This window comes from Melopsittacus undulatus, chromosome 6 (assembly GCF_012275295.1).
Source record: "Melopsittacus undulatus isolate bMelUnd1 chromosome 6, bMelUnd1.mat.Z, whole genome shotgun sequence".
NCBI classification, from domain to species: Eukaryota; Metazoa; Chordata; class Aves; order Psittaciformes; family Psittaculidae; genus Melopsittacus; species Melopsittacus undulatus.
The window spans coordinates 46204771-46223320 of NC_047532.1; the positions used below are offsets into that span (position 1 = coordinate 46204771).

The 18550-nt window shown below is 62.1% G+C and overlaps 2 protein-coding genes across 3 annotated transcripts; one reads left to right on the forward strand and one right to left on the reverse strand.

The window, feature by feature from the left end:
- Positions 1 to 8236: 8236 nt before the first annotated feature.
- On the forward strand, positions 8237 to 10410 carry POLR2H (RNA polymerase II, I and III subunit H). 2 transcript variants are annotated; one of them, XM_005146939.3, is made up of 5 exons: positions 8237 to 8382; positions 8733 to 8816; positions 9524 to 9617; positions 9727 to 9810; positions 9934 to 10410. In XM_005146939.3, exons 1-5 carry the CDS (start codon positions 8310 to 8312, stop codon positions 10049 to 10051), a joined length of 453 nt encoding a protein of 150 aa, XP_005146996.1. In that variant the 5' UTR covers positions 8237 to 8309; the 3' UTR covers positions 10052 to 10410. The 2 variants fall into 2 exon arrangements, with proteins under 2 accessions (XP_005146996.1, XP_005146999.1); XM_005146942.2 differs by lacking the exons at positions 9524 to 9617; positions 9727 to 9810 and having other exon boundaries at positions 9934 to 10031.
- A 571-nt stretch (positions 10411 to 10981) lies between these two features.
- THPO (thrombopoietin) lies at positions 10982 to 12774 on the reverse strand. Its single transcript, XM_005146962.1, has 5 exons — positions 12762 to 12774; positions 11815 to 11942; positions 11643 to 11729; positions 11268 to 11432; positions 10982 to 11164 (listed from the first exon to the last, which is right to left on the reverse strand). Exons 1-5 carry the CDS (start codon positions 12772 to 12774, stop codon positions 10982 to 10984), a joined length of 576 nt encoding a protein of 191 aa, XP_005147019.1.
- Positions 12775 to 18550: the final 5776 nt, after the last annotated feature.

An 18550-nucleotide genomic window follows, 5' to 3' on the forward strand; every position in this document is an offset into this window, starting at 1 on the left:
CATCTGCACATGCTTGTGTATGTGTGTGAGTGTATGCATGTACACGTATGTGCACATGTGTGCAAACGGGTATGTTCATGCCATCTGTGTGTGTCTGAGCACGTGGAGAAGCGTGTGCTTGTGTCTGTGAGCGCATGTGGGATGTCAGTGCTGCATGTAGGAGAGCGAACCTGTGGGTCTGTGTGTGTGAATGTGTTAGCCCTGTTAGCCCCCCACGGCCAGCCCCAGCACCCGGGATAGCTGCGGTGGGTCCCGGCTCTGCCCCCCCGCAGCCAAGCCGGCCCTCCCAGGACACCTCCCACGAGTGACCCCGTGGGGGCCAGCCCTGCGCTGGGGGCGGCAGCGGGGACAGGACCCTCCCCGGGGGCTTCAGGTGGAGGAGGCACCTGCGGGTCGCAGCAGCCCCTCTCCTTGTGCCTCTGCAGGACGGGATGCTCCCAGCGCTGGGAGAGGGGCACACCCTGGGACCCCAGCACTGCTGGAGTGCCGGGACCCCTGCGGGGCTGCGCTGTGTCCCCCGGGGCAGCCGGGGCTGTTCCTGCGGGGGCTCAGGGTGCTGCGGCTCCGCACCGAACCCTCCCCACCGGCCGGACGCCGGGCAGTGCCGGAGGAAATGCAGGCACTCTTGACGGCTGCAGCCCCTGCCTCCACCGCGGCCTCTGGCCTCAAGTTTCCTGACATGACCGCCACAACAGCGTTATCCCGGGCTTTGCCGTCTCCACTGAGGGGGTCCGAGCCGGCACTGGACACAGCTTCCCCTTGACCCTCGAGGGTGAGGGGAAGGGGTGGATCAGGATTTCCAGGTCCCAGTCACACCAGTGCAGACGAAGAAGCATGGATTTTATGGGGAAGGAGCTGTTCTGTAGCCCCACCTTGGTGCTCAGCTGTGCCTCTCATCCATATGGGGTCTTATGGACTGGGGTGAGCACCGGGGTTTGGCAGGGAATAAGCCCACTGAAACACATCCTGATCCCCCACAATCCCCATCGCCAGCCCCTCTTATCTTCATGGCAGCCAAATGGGGTCTCACCAGAGAGAAGACAAAATTTCAAGGAAAAAATGTAAATAAAGGTCCCTGTCCAGCCTGTCCCCATTATCTCTGGAATCCGGAGCACGCCGGCCCCTTCTCCCAGCCATATTTCATCCCAGCCATTGCTGCTGGCCACGGACCAAAGCAGGGGCAATGGGATGGAGGGAGGCTGTGCCCCACAGCCCACCAGGACCCCAGGACTGGGGCAGCCGTGGCCCACAGGGTTGAGGCCATCTTTTTGCACTGCAGTGCCATAGGGTGGGCAGGGGGGCTGATGCTTTGGACCTTGCTACATGTCACCCAGCCATGGGATCACCAGGATGGAGACACTTCTGGGTCCCTGTCACCCACCTGGTGTCCCTGAGCAGTGGGATGGGGGCTTGGCTGCTTCCCTGCTCTGAGATCAGCTGCTAATGATGCCTCTCACCCTACTCACAAAGAGCGTAAATTATTCAGCTTCTCATCAGGGCAATTAAATTAACTCATCATTGTGGCCCATGAATATTTCAGAGGGGCAGGGGCATGGGAGCTATGGGGAGGGGGTCAGCAGGGCTGGGGCTGAGTCCAGTCCTTGAGTGGGAGATGCAATGAGTGTGTCGCTTCTCAGCCCACGGGGCCAGAGGAGGCAGGGGGGAAAGTTTGGGGAACTCCAGGCTGGGGCTTGCAGGCGGGTGCCTGGCGGTCTGTGCCCCACACCCGGCCCCACCGGCATCCTGTCTCCTGGGTTACTTCCACCGGCTGCTGACAGAAGCCAGGTGCTGGCAGCCCCCCCACAGCCTGCCCCTGCCCTGCTCCGGAGCGCCCCACCCTGATCACCCCACTTTTATGGGGAGATCTGGGGGTTGGTGGCACTGTAAGGAGCTGCCTCCACGGCAGGGACACCAAATCCCCCCCTGCCCTCCCCTTGTTCCATGCTGTGCCAGCCCCTGACGGCTGCCCTCCCTGCGGCCTGCGGGTTCTCCGTCAGGATTTCTCTTTCCTTTCTTCTTCATGATGAACAATTAATAATTTATCCCATAATAAAAGAGGAAACGGTTAATGAGATGAAAACAAGCCAGAAACATCTGCTGGGGCTGCTTTCATCGCCTCCCTGAACCGCCTGTGCAGGAAGCGGTGGTGGGAGGGGGTCGGGGCCACCGGGGGGGCTGCGGCAGCAGGAGGTTGTCCCCCGCACCCAGCCTTCCTCACCATGGCCTCCTCCTCCTCAGAGACCCCCAGGCCACCCTGTCCCTGTTGTACTATCAAAGCCCGGCTGAGACCTGCAGGGCTCAGAGTGCAAATGGTACTGGGTGTCCTGCCATGGGGGTGTCACCCCAAAACGGGCAGCAAAGCCCATTGGTCTGGCACTGCTTAGTGTTCCCAGACATGTGCCTGGCTGCTGGAGGGGAACAGGGCTGTCCCCTCCCTCCCCTCTGTTGCCAGCCCCCATATCCAGATGTTGTTCATTACCAGTGATCTGATCTCCTGTGAGCAGGGTTGTCCTGGAGACCCGATGCTATCAGGGTGGCAATGCAGCCCCAAGCCCCTGGCGTGCAAGGAGACATGGTGGGGACCAGGCACCCTGACAGCAAAGGGGGCTGCAGGGTTGGCTCCCTGACTTAGTGCTTTGCCAATATTTATGGCGCCCCAGGAGGAAGCTTATTTCAGGACTGCTTATTTCGGGGGCAGCAGCTTTGGGGGATGCAAGGAAAGATGTGAAGGGGACACAGCCAGGGTGCGGATGTTGGTAGGGATGCAGCATGCTAGGGAAGGGGATGGCAGGGAGGGGCAGCACAGAAAGTGGGAAAGGGATGGGCAGCGAAGGGGAAGGCAACACCTGCATGTTCATGATGCACAGCCAAGAGCCAGACAAGAGGCAAGAGCCTGCCCTGACCAGCCCTGCAACTGGCTTGGCCATGGGAGAGGACTGCGAGGAACCCATGGAGGGACTGAGGGTTGGCAGGGAGGTGATAGGCCTGGGTGCTGCAGGGATTTGGCTGGGTGGGGGTTTCTGCAGGGAGAATGGGGCTTGGCCAGGATGCTGCTGCCTGCCTCTGCTTCCAATTTAGCTGATTCTCACTCAGATCCCCACAGCTCCCTAATATGTTAGTCTTCCAAAGCCATTAATTCAGAGCCCAGTGAAATCCCCATGCTCTAATCCTAGCCTGTCCCCCTGCTCAGCTGGGTCCGGCTCAGTGTGGCTGGCAGGGGCATGGCATGTATTGCCAGACACTGCCGGTGCCCAGCACAGAGCTCCTTGCCACCATGAGGGAGCAGGCTCCAAGCCCAGGCTCCGACAATCCACCAGTCCCCTGGTGCTGCTAAGGGCCATCCCAGGGACAGGCGGGCGCGATGACAGCTGGGGAGATGGCCTGTCCTCCGCCAGCCCCACCAGGCACCCGGCCCTGCTCCACGGAGGTGTCGCGGAAAAACTGACATCAGCATCAGCCCAAAGGAATTTGTCCTCCCTGGCCCATCCTAGCTGGGGACAGGGGCCTCTGCTATGCACCACAGCAGCCTTGAGCAGGGCAATGCGGAGGAACACACGTATAAATCCCTTTCTTTGCTGTGCCACTTCCCAGGAGCAACCAGAAGGCCTGGGAGCATCCCCGGGATACTCTCTCTGCTCCCATGTGCCCCTCCATGACCCAAGTGCAGAGAACAGCCAGCTCACGACACTGGCAACACCCCCTGGGTCAAACAGGGACAGTGGTTGGGGTTTACTTCCCCGGAATCTAATTTCTGTACCCAGGGCTTCAGCAGGAGGAGAAGGGGCTAATCCCTACCCAGGTCCCCCCGGGCTCCTGGTATGGCTGTGGCCCTGCCACCCCTTTGTCCCCTGTGCTCCCCATAGTGCCGGACATGACTGCCAGCCCCTGGGAGGGCCAGTGGTAGGTGGTGGTGGGGAAGCTATCCAGACATGATGACACCTCTGAGCTGCCCCTAAGCTGTGGACCCCAACATCCTGCTTCCCTCCTCCAGCCATGCCAGCCTTCATCATCTCCTCATTCCCAGCCTGGGTAATTGGGGGACTGGTGACAGACAGGCTCATTAACAGCTTAATTTCGGCTCAGTCTCTTCCTGCCAACCCCCAGCCCAGGTGGGGACCAACCCAGCAGGGTGTAGGGATGGGCATAATGAAGGCCAGTGCACCCCATTGCTGCACCCCTTGGGGGCACCTACAGAACTGGTGGGAGAGTACATGTATGCATGCAGGTGTGTACAGCACACATAGGCAGGCAGCCCTGCCCTAGGCAGCCCTCACGGCCTTGGCTTCCCAACACCAGGGCGTACAGGAGGGACCCCCATCCCTGAGCATGGCAAGAGTGCCACCCTGCCCTCACCCTGCTGCCAGCAGTGATGCCACCAGGGTGGGTGCTGCAGGTGCCGGCGGCTGCCAACCCTCTGGCCTCACCCTGCTCTTGTTTGCTCCCGTATCCGCAACGGCTGTGGCGGTTCGGCTCCTTTGTGCTGGCAGATAACAGGGTCCACCGCCGCCTCTGAAGCACCGGCTGGCAGCCAGGCACTGCTGACACCCCAACTGGGCACCAGCCATGTGGGGCATGGGCAAGGGATGCAGGCAGGGAGGCAGGCAGAGCCTTGGATGCAGGCAAGGGGAATGGGTAGGAATGCCAGCAGGGATGGGTGGCAGTACTGGCAGGGCTGCGAGCAGTTTGTGTGGGCACGGAGTGCAGAGGTGCAGGCAGGTTTCCCAGCCCTACTGTTCCTCTGCTTTTGCCCTCAGGGTCACACTGCAGCCCAGAAGCCCATCCCCAGCACTCTCTTACCATGGCAGTACCCGAAACCACATCCCTATCCCCCTCCCCAGCAAAGGCAGCTGGAGGCAGCCCAGAAATAGCTGATGTTGAGCACCCAAAGGCTGCCCCACCGGATGGAGGCCTGGCTGCATTTCAAAGGAGCACAGTTGTATGATTTATCAGAAGGAGATAACAGCTAAGGGCGGGGGTGGGGGGAGAACTGCACCCCCACTCCAGGGAGACAGGCACCACGGCTACCAGGGCTGCCAGGATCCATCACACTGGGGGCATGGGCACTTCCCTGGCCATGGCAGGGCAGGTGACACCCCAGTGGATCCCATTTTGCACTGGGATGTTTCAGGATTGCCCCAAGGCAGGGGCAGAGACAGTGCCACCCTCTGCCCTGCTTTGGAACACTGGCTGGATGCTCCCTCTTCCCAAGCATGCCTTCCCTGGCTGCCCCGATGTGCAGAGACCACAGTGGCTAAGGCAGGACCAGATCCAGGTCACCTGGGGTTTTGGATGGCTCATCACCCCAGGGACTCATGGCCTGGGTACCTCTGCAACACAGCATGGGGGGGGGGGGGGGCAGCAGGCATGGGGGGAGCCCAAGGTAGGGGAGGACTGGTTTTGTGGGTACAGGGGCAGCGCCTGACGCCGGATCTGGGAAGGGTTTGTTTAATCCCAGATAAGGAGGCGACGGCAGGCACCTGGCTGGCAAACGGGCGCTCCCCAGGCAACAGCACCAAAGGCCATGCTGACCCCCCTGCACCCACCCCTGGACCATCTGCTCCCCACCCAGCAGCACAGGGCTGGCATTAGCCTGGCATTAGTGGGTCCCTCTGACCACCTACACTCCTGTGGCACAGCACCGCATGACATGGGACAGCACGACACGGGGTCAGCAAGGCAGCAAGCACATGGGCAGAGTGAGGGTAGTTGGGGTTGTAGTGCAGGGAAAAGTGGGATACAACATCCTCTGCCAATCCTGGCTGGATTTATGCCAGGCCAGCCCCTATCTGATCCTGCCCCATAGGCTGCCTGGGTTTGGGGCCGAGAAGGGGGCTTGGTACCATGGCTGTGCTGCACAGCCAGTGCCTGGAGGTTCAGGGCTGTGCCAGGCTCCTGCTGCCACCGTGGCATCTGGAGGGCACCTGGAAACCTGCCCCCAGCCAGCTGGCCTTGCAGGTGGCTGCGTGCCCATGACCCCTGCATGAGGCCGTGCCCGCGGGTGTTCGGTGTCGGGGTTCAGGTGTGCCCGGTCCCGCAAGGGCAGGGAGGCAGACGGCACTGCTGGCTGGCAGGGTCTGTGGGTAGCAGCATCGCCGGCTGGTGAGCACAGCCCCGGCTGCCCGCCGGCCTGCACCGGCCTGCCAGGCCTCAGCAGGGGCAGGCAGGGACAGCCGGGGGGGATAAGCCCTTTGTGTCACCCCACGCTGGCCTTGCCAACGTCCAAGTACGGCTGTGCCAGGGCTTCCCTGTCTGAATCGCACTGGGCTCCCAGGGGGTACCCCTGAGCACACTCGGGGCTGGTACATGGGCCCCGGCCGGCTGGCCCCGGCCTGATAGGTCACATCCCTTCAGGATGGCATCCTGCGGGTGCTGGAGGGAGCAACTGGTCGGACCGGTGAGCCTGGCGGGGGCAGGGGTCTCCCCTCAGGCACACCCTGGGGGTGCTCTGCCATGCTCGGTGTGCTGCTGCCACCCCCTGGCAGCGTGCTCAGCCGCTGATCCCCCTCACAGCGTCCCACGCAGGGGTGCCCAGGATGCCACAGCCCAGCCTCGCACTCCCCACAGCAGGCAGGGGAACCCCAGGGTCCAGGACGACAAGGAGGGCACAGGGAGCTTTTGGGGTGTTCACACCCCACATCCTGCACTGTCAAATTGAGTGCCTGGGCATGTACCCAACACTGTGGCAGACAGGTTTGTGCCTGGGTGGGCAGAGTGGGAAGGGGGTGTGGGGCTGGGGGGGGGTTGCTCGCCCAGACGATGATTAGAAGGAGCCGAGGTTATGTCGCAGCACATTAAGGCTGTCCCTGCTGAGTGCCACTGCTGTGGGGTGACCCCTCCGTGTAACTCCCCCGAGGGCCCCCAGCCCCTCACACAAGCACTCCCGTCATGCCACTGTCTCCAGTGCATGTCACCACCCTGCCTCATCCCACTGCCTGCACTGCATGCACACATGAGGGGTGCACTGGCACCGAGTCAGAGGGGCCCTGTGTCACGGGGGGACACACTGTGTAGAGGTCACACCCTGGTGGGTCTGGGTACCACAGACATCCTGCAGCAGGCATCCCAGCATGGATGCTGGAGACACCTTGGCTTTGGGTGTCATCCTACGCCATGTTGCAGGGATGCCTGGCTCCCGGGGTTAGCATGCGCTGTAGACACCAAGGCCACACACGGCGACCCATGTCCCATGGATGTTTATTGTTTATGCTCACAGCCTCGTGGTTCCCAGTGAGCTGCTGCCATGTGCCGCATGGACAGTGAGTGCTCTGCCACCCACTTTCCCCAGTCCCCATAACAGTGGAACACCACCAACCGCCTCCATGCCAGCCCCCTCCATGCCACATCCACGCAGGCACCCCCTGCTCAAATGGGGCACAGGGTCCCAGCTGCCACGTCCCAACCGAGCCAGGCAAAACCCAGCTAAGGCAGGCTGGCTGTGGTATCGAGGTGCTGTGGGGAAGGCCAAGGATGAACTCTCCACCCCAGGCCGTCGGCTCCCCACCAGATGCCAGGGGTGCAAGCAGCAGCTGTGAGCTGCCCCCAGCCGTGCCAGACGCCGGCTGCCCTCACGGTTCATCGGCAGAACACGGGTGGCGGCCGCCGCACCTCCCTTCCCCAAAAAGCCGTCGTGAGAAGGGGAAGGAGCTGCCGCAGGCTGCTGCCCCGCGGCCTCGTCGCTGGTTGAGTCTGCGTAGCCCATGACACTGATGCTGCAGCCGCAGAGGGCCGGGTGAGGCCCCACTGTCCCACGCTTCGGGGCCGGCGGAAGGGGGCTTCGAAGCCCCCGTGGGGCAGCTCGGACCCCGAACGCGGGGTCCGCTGGCTGGAGCGTCTCCGGGCCCGGGCCATCTGGGGCCATAGCCGTGGCCAACGCCGTGGCTTGCGCGGTGCCATCCGCGGTGCCATCCGCGGCCTCGCAGCTCCCCCTGCCGACACGTGCCGCAAAGGCACCCTACCGAAGGGAGCCAAGCGCCCTGGCAGCCCTCTACTGCTGTGCCCCTCCCCATTGCAATACCCCCGCCCTGCAACGCCGCTCCGATGCAGCGCTCCCTCATCCCACCGCACCCCTTTTGCAACGCCCCACCCCATAACTGCAGGGCGCGCAGTGCCCCCCACAGCGGGGAAAACAGCCGCACAGGCACCGAGGGACTCTAGAGCCGCGCTGACCCCCCTGCCGGTCGGCGGAAGTGCGCAGCCGCGGGTACCGCCCCTTGGGTCCTGAGGCTACTTCCTCCCCACGGCGCGAAGGGCGCCTGCGCGGCGGTGGTGTGTTGGTGTGGTGCGGTGTGCGGGGGAGCGGGGCCGCTGCCATGGCCGGGATCCTCTTCGAGGACATCTTTGACGTGAAGGACATCGACCCCGAGGGGAAGAAGTTCGACCGCGGTGAGTGGGGACCCTGCTCCCCGGCTCCGTCCTCCCGCGCAGTCCTGTGCCCACTCTCAGCCTGTCCCGGGTCCTCTCTGCCCTGCCAGTCGGCGGTGGCTCCTCACTGCCCCTGGCATCCGCCCACCGTGGGTTGCCGTACGCCGGCTCCCCGGTGCGTCCTGCTCCCGTGGCTCTCCCTGCCTGTGTGTCCCGAGGCCTGCTCCGCGGCCCTGGTACCCAGCCCCGAGCCCACCCCTGTGTGTCCCTTTCGCCCAGTAGCTCAGGTGCTAACCAGGGGTGGGTAAGAGCCCTGCTCCCACCCAGTCACTGGAGTCTTTGTGCTTATCTCTGACTGCTGCTCTCCACAGTGTCCCGTCTGCACTGTGAGAGTGAGTCCTTCAAGATGGACCTCATCCTGGATGTGAACATCCAGATTTATCCCGTGGACCTCGGTAAGCCATTGGGCTGCTAGCCCAGGGGGTGCCAAGCCTGAGCCAATGTCACCTTGGGTGGGTGAGGTTAGAGGTGCATGCTGGTGCTTAGAGGAGGGTGGCTAAATTAGCTATGGGCAGGAATGAGCTGCCTCAGACTTCCCTGGACCCCTGTGTTTGTTTCCAGGAGGTGCTGGGCACTCTCAGCATGCTGGTGTTGAACTGGGTTCTGGTTTGCCTCACTGACTGTGTTTGGTCTTGTCCCCAGAGATGCTGTCTAGTGAACCTGCCTCAGCTGGTAGCAACAAAGCTTTGAGAGACACCTTAAAAATGCGCTTCAGTGACTAAATATATTAGGTGGAAAGGGTCTTATCCTCAGTGAAACACAGAAGTGCTGGTGCTTCTGTTGCAGGGTCTCACACTTGCTGCCCAGGGTTCAGCCAAGTCCTCTGGGACTCTTCCTGTAAATATCTTGTTTTTATGCCATGAAAACAACAGCAGTGGTACCCTGGTGGCTCTGTTCTCTCTGTGGTGGTGACCAGTATCCGTGGGGAGCAGAGAGACAGATGATCCAGGATGACCTTTTCCTTGTTCCCCAGTCCTATTGGAGGACCGAAGGCAGAGATGGGTTTGTGCTAAACCTGCCAGGACATCTCTTTGCCATCACACTGAGATCTGGTGTGGCTGCACCCTCACCTTCTCACTGCTCCTCTGCCCTCTCTTCCCAGGGGACAAATTCCGCCTGGTTATTGCCAGCACCTTGTATGAAGATGGCACGCTGGATGATGGCGAGTACAACCCCACTGATGACAGACCATCCAGGTATGGGGGTCCAGGTGGGAACACGGGTGTGTCAGGGGGGTGAGGTGCTGAGGTTCTTTTCCCTGAAGAATGCTCAGCTGAGGGAATACCTGAATTTGACTCTTCTCAGGGCAGACCAGTTCGAGTATGTGATGTACGGCAAGGTGTACAGGATTGAGGGGGATGAGACCTCCACGGAGGCAGCCACACGCCTGTAAGTGTGTATGGGTGGAAGCATGGGGATGTGGAGCTCCAGGGGTGGAGTGGGGGAGGCATTGGGATCTCGGTCCAGGTTTCTTGTGGAATTTTTCACTCTGCTCCTCTTCTCCTACCCTAGCTCTGCCTACGTGTCCTATGGGGGGCTGCTCATGCGGCTGCAGGGAGATGCAAACAACCTGCATGGGTTTGAAGTGGACTCTCGAGTTTACCTGCTGATGAAGAAACTGGCCTTCTAGGAAATTTCCTGCCTCTGTGGGCTACCCCAGAGATGTTCTGCTGGCAAGCAAATAGGAGCCCTGTGATCCCAAATCTCACCTCAGTGTCCACGTTATCTGGCCCTTCTGGAACTGGGGAAGGGGGAGCAGTTCACCTCCAAATCCTGGCTTCTTCTGACTCTTGGGATCTGTAGCTCCCTCTTGCAAGGAGAGGGGTACCTGATGGCTGAGTAGAGACCAGCTGGTTCTGCACTCCTGGCTCTGGCTAGGGGCAGCTGGACTAGGACAGCCACCTCTCTGCCTCAGGGCTGGGCACTGTTTCCTGAGGAGCCATCCTGAGGCAAGCTGGGCTTGTTCATTAAACTAGGGTATTTTTTCTAGATCTGTCTGTGCTGGCTGAGACGGGGCTGTGGAGGAGCGGATGTGCCTGTGTGCTGGGGGCAGAGAGACCCTGTACCACTTGCCCAAAGGATGGGCAGTACAAACTTGCCCCGGGCTGTCCTGTGCCACCTCTCCGGGCACTGCATGCTGGGGCTAGGGACCGGCAGGCAGGTGCACGTGGTGAGGTACCGGCCGGAGCCCGCCCGCCCTGCAGCGCTGCCGGCTGCCGCGGGAGGGAGCTGGGCGCTGCGGAGAGACCCGGAGCGGTTGCCGCTTACTGAGTGAGGCCGTTGGGGGGGTGCGGGCCCCTGCCAGGGCCACAGCGGCGGCAGGAAAGGACACAAACAGCCCGTTATAAAAATAGCTCTTTAATTGTAAAGCATTCACAGTAGAGGTGCCTGCTTGGGTGGGAGCGGAGCATGTGCCCAGTGTGTGGGTGTTGCTGCTGTTCGTCTCCATGGGCTGTGTGGGCACTGCAGGCTTAAACAGCAGCCAACCCTTTCCCTGTGGCCACTTTCCTGGGTACCCAGAGTACAGCTAGGCATCTGGCTGTGAGCCCTGTGCACAGCCTCATCGGGCCCTGCACCGAGGGTCTGTGCCACCTGACTGGCCTTGCTTGCACAAGTCCTTTGCCAGGTCGTGGAAGAAGAAGCGCAGCTTGCCCTGCACCAACTGCCGGTAAGTGAGGAAGATGCCAGTGATGTGGGTCTGCTCCATGGAGCGTGGGGAGCAGCCTGGCTCCCAAGGTCCTGCCTGAGGGTTGAGAGTGTGATAAGAAGTGAGAAATGCTGCCATACCCAGCACAGTGCAGCCAGCACTGCCCCAGGGTATTCTGGCCCAAGGTGGGAGGCCTCACCTCCCAGCTGAAGGTCTGCAGGAGCAGGAGGAAGGAGTTAGCGTGTTGGTAAAGCTGGCTCAGTTGCCTGGCCCCGCACGGGTTGGTCACCTGGCCCTGGGCACCTACCACAGCACCCACCAGCAGTGCCATGTCACACAGGATCTCCCGCCGCTTGGTCTCATTCTGTGGGAGCAGGCAGCAAGCAGGCTGACCCCAGGCCTAGCTCATTCATATGCCCACCCTAGGTCTGGAGGGGGGTTCTCCACTCCCCTGTACTCCCAGGTGTGCCCACAGACATCTTGTTTGGCGCTTACGGTGCCTCTGCCAAACCAGTTTCCTTCTTTAGCCCCATGAGCTCCACAGTGCCACCACCATCCTCCCAGCCCCTCTCACCGATTTGGATTTCCACTGCTGGAGGCTGAAGTCCACCAAGGGCAGCACTGCAGGACAGCTGAGTGCAGGCAGCACCTGGCACTGGCCCTGTGGGGAACAGGAGATGCTGAGGTGAGATACCAGGAGCTGTGCCCATCGCTCGTCTTGGGTTCAGGGGGGACTGTATCCTCACCACTCTCTTCTCCATGTCCTTGGCCTCCCCAATGTACTTCTGGATGAGTCTGTTGTCGCAGACCAGCCGTGTTGAGCTGGCATGGCCCTCTTCCATGTGCAGGAGAAAGGATGTGAGGAGGAGCAGTCCTGGGGGAAACTGGGTTACCTTGGGCGCCATGCCATCCTTCCTGCTCAGGTTCAGCCCTGGAGCCATGCCTGCAGTAGCAACCTTCACCCCAGCCCAGTGGCGGCTTCATTGGCAGGATGGTGGGGGTACAGGGAGAGGTGTAGGGGAGCTGAGGGAGGGTGTGAGGTGCTGCACCCCTGTCAGCACAGGTGCCAGGAAGAACCGGTGTTTCTGTGCTGGTGGTGTGTGCGGAGGGCTGCACAGCCACATCTGTACCAGGTTTTTCAGCTCCTCTGGGCTGGGCTGCTAGTAGGGAGCAGAGCCATGCTCCCTGTGCAGCCAGGGCCAGCCCTCCGGATCTATGCCAGGAGCAGCTCTGGGTGTCACGTGCACTATGGGGAATCCCTGCCTGCAGCATCCTGCAGTGTACGGCTGTTCACCGCTGCTCTGGCCAAGAGCTTGCCTTCCACAGCACTGCTGACACACTGCTGCCAGAGATGTCTCTTGGCCAGACAGCTGCAGCATCCTGGCACTAGGCATCTCCTCTCCAAACACCCTCTGTGCATCCACCTGCCTTGGCACTGCACCTGTCCCCAGAAGGCTTTTGCATGGTCTGTTCCCTAGGGCAGGCATGGAGAGATACTTGCCTGCCCTCAAGCACTGGTAGGAGCCAGGTCCAACCAAACCAGAGCCACACTGGGGGTTTGCTGCCCACTTGTGGGGCTCATCTCTTGGGGTACCCATGCAGCGGACGCTTGGGTTGTACAGCCATGGTGTCTGCTGCCAAAGCAATGCCCCTTCCTGCTCGCTCCCGTCCCCCCTTTTAGCTGCGCACTCACTGTTCAGCTCCATGCTCAGCTGGGGGCTTCGGCCCTGCATCTTCCACCCCGGGGCCAGCGGCTGCTCCCTGCCTCCCGTCCCCCTTCCATGGAGGGCGGTGGTGGTGCGGGCTCCCCGCGAGCTGCCCAGTGGGAATGGAGGGCCGGGGGCCGGGGTTGCTCCCAGGACGGGACAGCACGGCGCGGCTCTCCGGCTCCGGCCTGGCCGCCCAGCCGAGGCAGCGCGATTTCCTGTTGTGTCGCCACTGACCTTCAAGCAAAACTGCAGCGGGGGCCCCGGGCCCGGGGGACGGCTTCCTGCCTCTGGCCGCTTCCTCCCTTGGCGCGGGGCGCGGGAAGGGCGTCCCTGGGGCTGCTCACCTGGCCCCTGGCCTGAGCGCTTGGCTGCTGGCACTCCAATGGTCAGCGCCTCAGCTGTGCCTGGCCAGGGGGTGAGGGTGGCCCTGGTACCTGCAGAATGGATGGCATGGGTGACCCTGAGCTGGGTGACCCTGGGATCATCACCCCTGACAGGTTCCTGCTCCTGGTTGTGGCAGCCAGGCACGAAGGCTACCAAAAACCTTTACCTGGAGATGGGGTCCAAACCCAGCAACCCTCACCCAGAGACAGACCTCATCCCTGGTCAACTTTATCCAGGGGTGACCCCCAACCCTGGTGATCCTCACCCAGAGGTGAAGCCCAACCCCAGTGAACCTTGCCCAGAGGTGGGCTCTGCTCCCTGCATCCAGCACTCAGGGGTGACTCAGGATCCTGGAGGTCTGTGGTGTGGCTGTGGTGCATGGGGACCCCTCCGAGCCGGTGAAGGTGGTGTCGTCCAGGGGTTTGTCTGGCACGTGGTCCCTGGGGCTGTTTCACCAGACATACTGGTTGTGGATGGGGGAAGTACCCATGAATATCCCCTCCCTGTGTAGGAGAACCACTGGGGGTCTGTCCAGCACCAGGCCTTGGTGTGGCTGTCACATACCCCCTGGCAAACCCAGCCTCCGCCCCAGAGCACCCTGGCTGCTGGGGTGGGGGATACACACACCCATACCTGTGTATACAAGCATGTGTGTGCTCAAATAGCACACGTATAAGCATCCCCCCACGTGCACCCTCAGACCTACGTATGCACATGCACACTTCCTGCAGCACGTGTCAGGATGTGCATTCGGATAACTCTGGGAGCCAGGCAGCCCTCCACACGCTTCCCTTTGGTAGGGGACCCCTCCAGCTGATGTCCTCTAGCTCCTGGTCTCCCTGCAGCCTTGCGCTTCCTTCTCACACCGCTGCTCTCGCACGCTCCCACCCCTGTCCCTGTGGCCAGCGGTTCCCGGCAGCGCCTGGCTGGGTGACAACAGCCAGAGTAAACACCTCAGCCCCGCTCCGTCTGCCCCATGCCCTGCTCAGCCCCTAGAGCCCACCTTGCAGGTCATGGGGTGCCCGGATGGGGGCCCAGCTGGTGCTGTGTCTCCAGGGATGAGGCTGGCAGCCTGGCTCGTGTGGGGCACGCCTGGCAGGAGCCACGAACACTGGGGTCAAACGCCGCCGGGCTTCCCCTGCTCAGCCATGCCTCGTCTCTGCGGACGTGACAAGCTGCAAACACGCCTGACAGCACCCTCAGCCCCTCTGACAGTGCTGGCCTTGCTCCTGCCACTGGCCCCGTGTCAGTCCCTGCCACGCACAGGTCCCCATGCCTCCCAGGGCACAAAGCCATTGATGATGCCAGGCTGGAGAGCTGCAGTGCCTTGCACTCCCTACTTGTCCTCATCACTAGGTAAATGAACCCATCAAGGGAAAGCAAATAGCTGCTGGAAACTGGAAGTCTGCTGGACACCAGTGGGCACCAAGGCATCCAAGCTGCCTTCAGCAGTCCCTTTACTTCAAAATGCTCTTTTTCAGCTACGCCAGAAGCTGGTGGGCAGCAGAAGCCCGTTCCTGTGGGCAGCCTGGTATTCCTCTCCTGAGAAGGGCAATGCCAGTGTTTGCTGACCACAGCAGGCAGACAGAACGGGATGTGCGGGGAGCCCCTGCTGCTGGTCCACTTTGTTTTCCACAGCCCAAATCCAGAGATGGTGCATGCTGTGGAGGGAAGGGTCGTGGAGGTAGTGAGTGAGGGTCAGAGAGCTCCGTGGGGCATGGAGGCTCTGGCCGAGGTAAGCAGGTATCTGGCAGGGGGCAGGAAGCTGGGGGGAGGGGGGCTGTGGGGCCGTGCAGCTGGCCAGATCCTGGTGCCAAGTTTCCCACCTCTCCTTACAGGGTGCAAAGTGCCGGGAATCCCACTGCGGGGGGCAGCTGTTTGCACCCACTTCACCAAGGTGCTGACGGTAGCCAGAGGTGCCAGGCGGAAGGGGGGGGGGGGGGGACGGGGAGACGTGTGGCACAGCTGCTGACCCGCAGGCCACCCAGATGTGCTCGGTGGGCACCCCCAGGGATATCAGTGCAAGGCGGGGAGGGGGGGAGGCATGGAAAGCAAACCTGGGCTTCCAGGGACAGAGAGGGGGGTCCTAGCCCCCTTTGAAGCCCCCATGAAAGGGTCCGGCATAAAGGGAGGAGAAAGTCAAAGGAACAAAGCAAGCAGCTAATCCCGGCGTGAGCAAACAGCCCCGTTTGCTCAGGGCACAGCTGGCCCCGAAACGAGGGAAAAGAGCACAGCAGGGCTCTGGGGGAGCCAGGCAGTGGGGGACCTTCTACCCAGGCCGGTCCGCTCCCTGAGTGCCGTCAGCCCCGGGGGCTGGGTGTCTCCTGACCCCTCCGGGCCATTGTACATTTGCATATTGCCAATAAACATCCGTGGTCAGATCCTGCTCCCCATGCCCTCCGCACCAGGCTCTGCTCCCTGCCAGCCCATCCCATGGTGCTGCTGGGCATAGCCGCTTGCACAGGACATCTTGGCTGGGGTGCTGCAGCTCACGGGGTGAAGGCTGGCAGCGTTTTCCCCATCTTTCCTAATTCCCAGCAGGCTACACACTGCCCGTCAGGGAGCACAAAGCCCTGGGTGCTGTCCAGAGAATGCCCATAGGGGAACCCTGCATCCGCTCACTTTCACCTTGTGTCAGTGGCTCTGCCAGTATTTGGGGTTACTCCACTATGTCCCCTTCTCCTATCCCACTCCTCAGCTGAGCTCCCCACTCCAATGAGGGGCACAGGGGGTGCCAGAAGGGCACCCCAGCCCTCTCCCTCCATCCCACGGGGTGGTGAAGGGGTTAATGCCAGGCGGCTGAGCCGCAGGTGGGCGCAAGAATGAAATTCCTTCTCGCTGTCCTGCGAAGTCTGGGCACAAATATTTGCCTGCATGTCCGGTGGGGAGGGGAGAGACCACCATCACTCTGGGAGCTTGCTAATCCCCATGCCAAACACAGCCCTCCATGCCCTGCATGCTCCCACCTTACCCCTGCTGGGGTTGTCCCAGCAAGGGGAGGAGGAGACTTTTGGGGCCAAAGGGACACCAGCACCTTTGGGTGCTCCTATGGAGCTGATGGGTGGTAGAAGCAGGTATGGTACTCCAGGACAAAGCCAGGGTCTGCTTGGTATGGCAGACAAGGCTGCTTTGGGGTCTCCATCCTGCTCCCTGAGCTGTGCCTGCTGTAGCAGCCCAGGATGAAGCCAAGAGCCCCAACCATCCCTGCCATGCCAGCAATGCACCATCCATAATAAAGTCCTATGTTCACAGACAGAAAACAGCCACTTTCCATGTCCTCCATCACCCCCTCAAACTGCATCCCCTTCCCCGTACCTGCCACCCCCAAAACCCCCTCCATCCCCAGACCCCCCTGGCCTTCATCTGGGGCAGCCCAGTGCTGCAAGCCGCCTACCAGTTGTGCAAATATTGCTGGAACGGCTGTAATCCCCGTGTCCAACGTGAATTATGAGATATTTCCACCCATTACGACAGGCCCCCCCCACCTCTCCGCGTGTGTGCGAGGCCGGGGGGATTAGTCACGGCGCAAGCCGCGATTGTCTCAAAATATTGGGGAGGCCGACGGCTCTCTGCACCCTGGGTCGGTCAAGGGGGGCTCCTTTCGGCAAGGAACGCCCCTTGTCCCTTCCTGGCTCTTGGCTCACGGCTGCTGGGGTGCCCGGGAGGCAGTGGGAAGGGGCCTGGGGTGTGCGGTTTTGCCTCGACCCCATCCCCGGGGAGCAGAGGCTCCTTCCTGCCGCCGCCGGAGCCCTGCTCATGTTCAAAGCCACAAGCAGGCAGCAGCTAATGAGGCCAGACAATAGCGAGCTGCGTGGGGCAGGAGGCTGGCGAGAGCCTCTGTGATACCCGCATGCCAGGCATGGCTCTGGCACCGTGGCCCACAGGAACTTCGGCAGGACCTTTGCCGCCGAGCAGGGCACATGCCCACAGAGACCTGGTGGCTGTTCTGGAGGGTGTCATCAGGACATCCCACCCGTTCTGTGCTAGGGTGGCTCCCACAGGGGACACTGTCTCCCCACCCAGGGACAAGCTGGGTGCCTGCTCTGGTAGAGGTGCTGAAGGGTGTGGGTCCCTGGCAGGGTGGCTGGGGCTGCCCATGGCCAGCAGGCTCCATCCCCATGTGGTTCCAGCTGCCCACAGCCGGCTGCCCAGTGGGGATGTGCCGGCGCCAGGCCTGGCTCTGGAGTGCCTCAGAGCCGCCTTTGTGCAGGGCGCTGCCAGCACACATGTGCGGGTGCTGGGAAGCAGCTGCTGAGACCAGGACCCTTTCCCAAGTGCCGGCGCCATCCTCCTCTCCACCAGCCCAGAGACCCCCGAAGCTCTGACAAGCCACCCTCTGCCCTCACACGGAGGCACCCCATGGCATTTCCAGGGGCAGCCAGGGCTGTGGATGAGGGATGCCCAGGCACAGCTGGGGCATCCCTTTATCCATTTCACCCCTGCCTGCATGCCCCCATTGCAGTGGCAATGCCTCCTCCCCAAGCAGGGCTGCCCTCCTGCACTGCCAGGCCCTGTGCCAGCATACCACCCCTGTTCCAGCCTGGCAGTGCCACGTCACCCTCGCAGCCCCCCTTTCCCTCACGTTGCCACCCTGGGCCTCAGTTTCCCCCATGCCGAGGACTGCAGACAAGCGGGTTCCCTGTCTCTCCTTCCTTTCCCTGGGAAAGGGGAGGGAGCTTCCCCTGCCGCTTCCCTTCTTCCCTGCGTCCCGCAGCCGAGCCAGGAGACTGTGACGAGCTCTGGGTTTGCGAAGCCAGCAACAGATTCCTGGCACTGGTGGAGCGTCCGGGAGCCATCGCCTGCCTCCTCCCTGCTCAGCCGTGCTCGCGTCCCGCCGTCCCCCAGGGCCACTGCCGTGCCGAAGTGGACACTGTGCTGCGACGCTGGCACGGCCTCAGAGACCCCAGCCTTCCCCTGCCCATCGTGCTGCCGAATCCCAGGCCAGCGGGGACGCTGGGAGAGAGGAGCGGGGACAGGTCAGTGGCACTGCGGGGGACAGCAGGGAGGGCATGGGGCCAGGGGGTACCATGCCATCAGGTGTGGTCCCCATGTGCAGAAAGTTCTTGGAAGCATCAGGGCACTGAGCATTGCCATGCCCAGGGGATGCCTGAGGCCCTGGCAGTGTCCCAGCCCTGGCGATGCCATGGGCCATCCCACTGGGGGGAGACCATCTGCTCCTCCCTGCCTCCTGGCAGCACCAGCTCCTGCCATGGGCAGATCCCCAGCATAGCCAAAGCCCCACAGCCCCACTGCCCTTGCTGGAGAGGTGCCCACTGCTCAGGGATACACGCCAAACGGGCAGGGAACGGGATGTGGTGGCTGCGGCCAAGCCAGGGATAGGCAGCTCCACGTGGGCTGGCATCGGGGGCACGGGGCGGTGGGCTGCAAC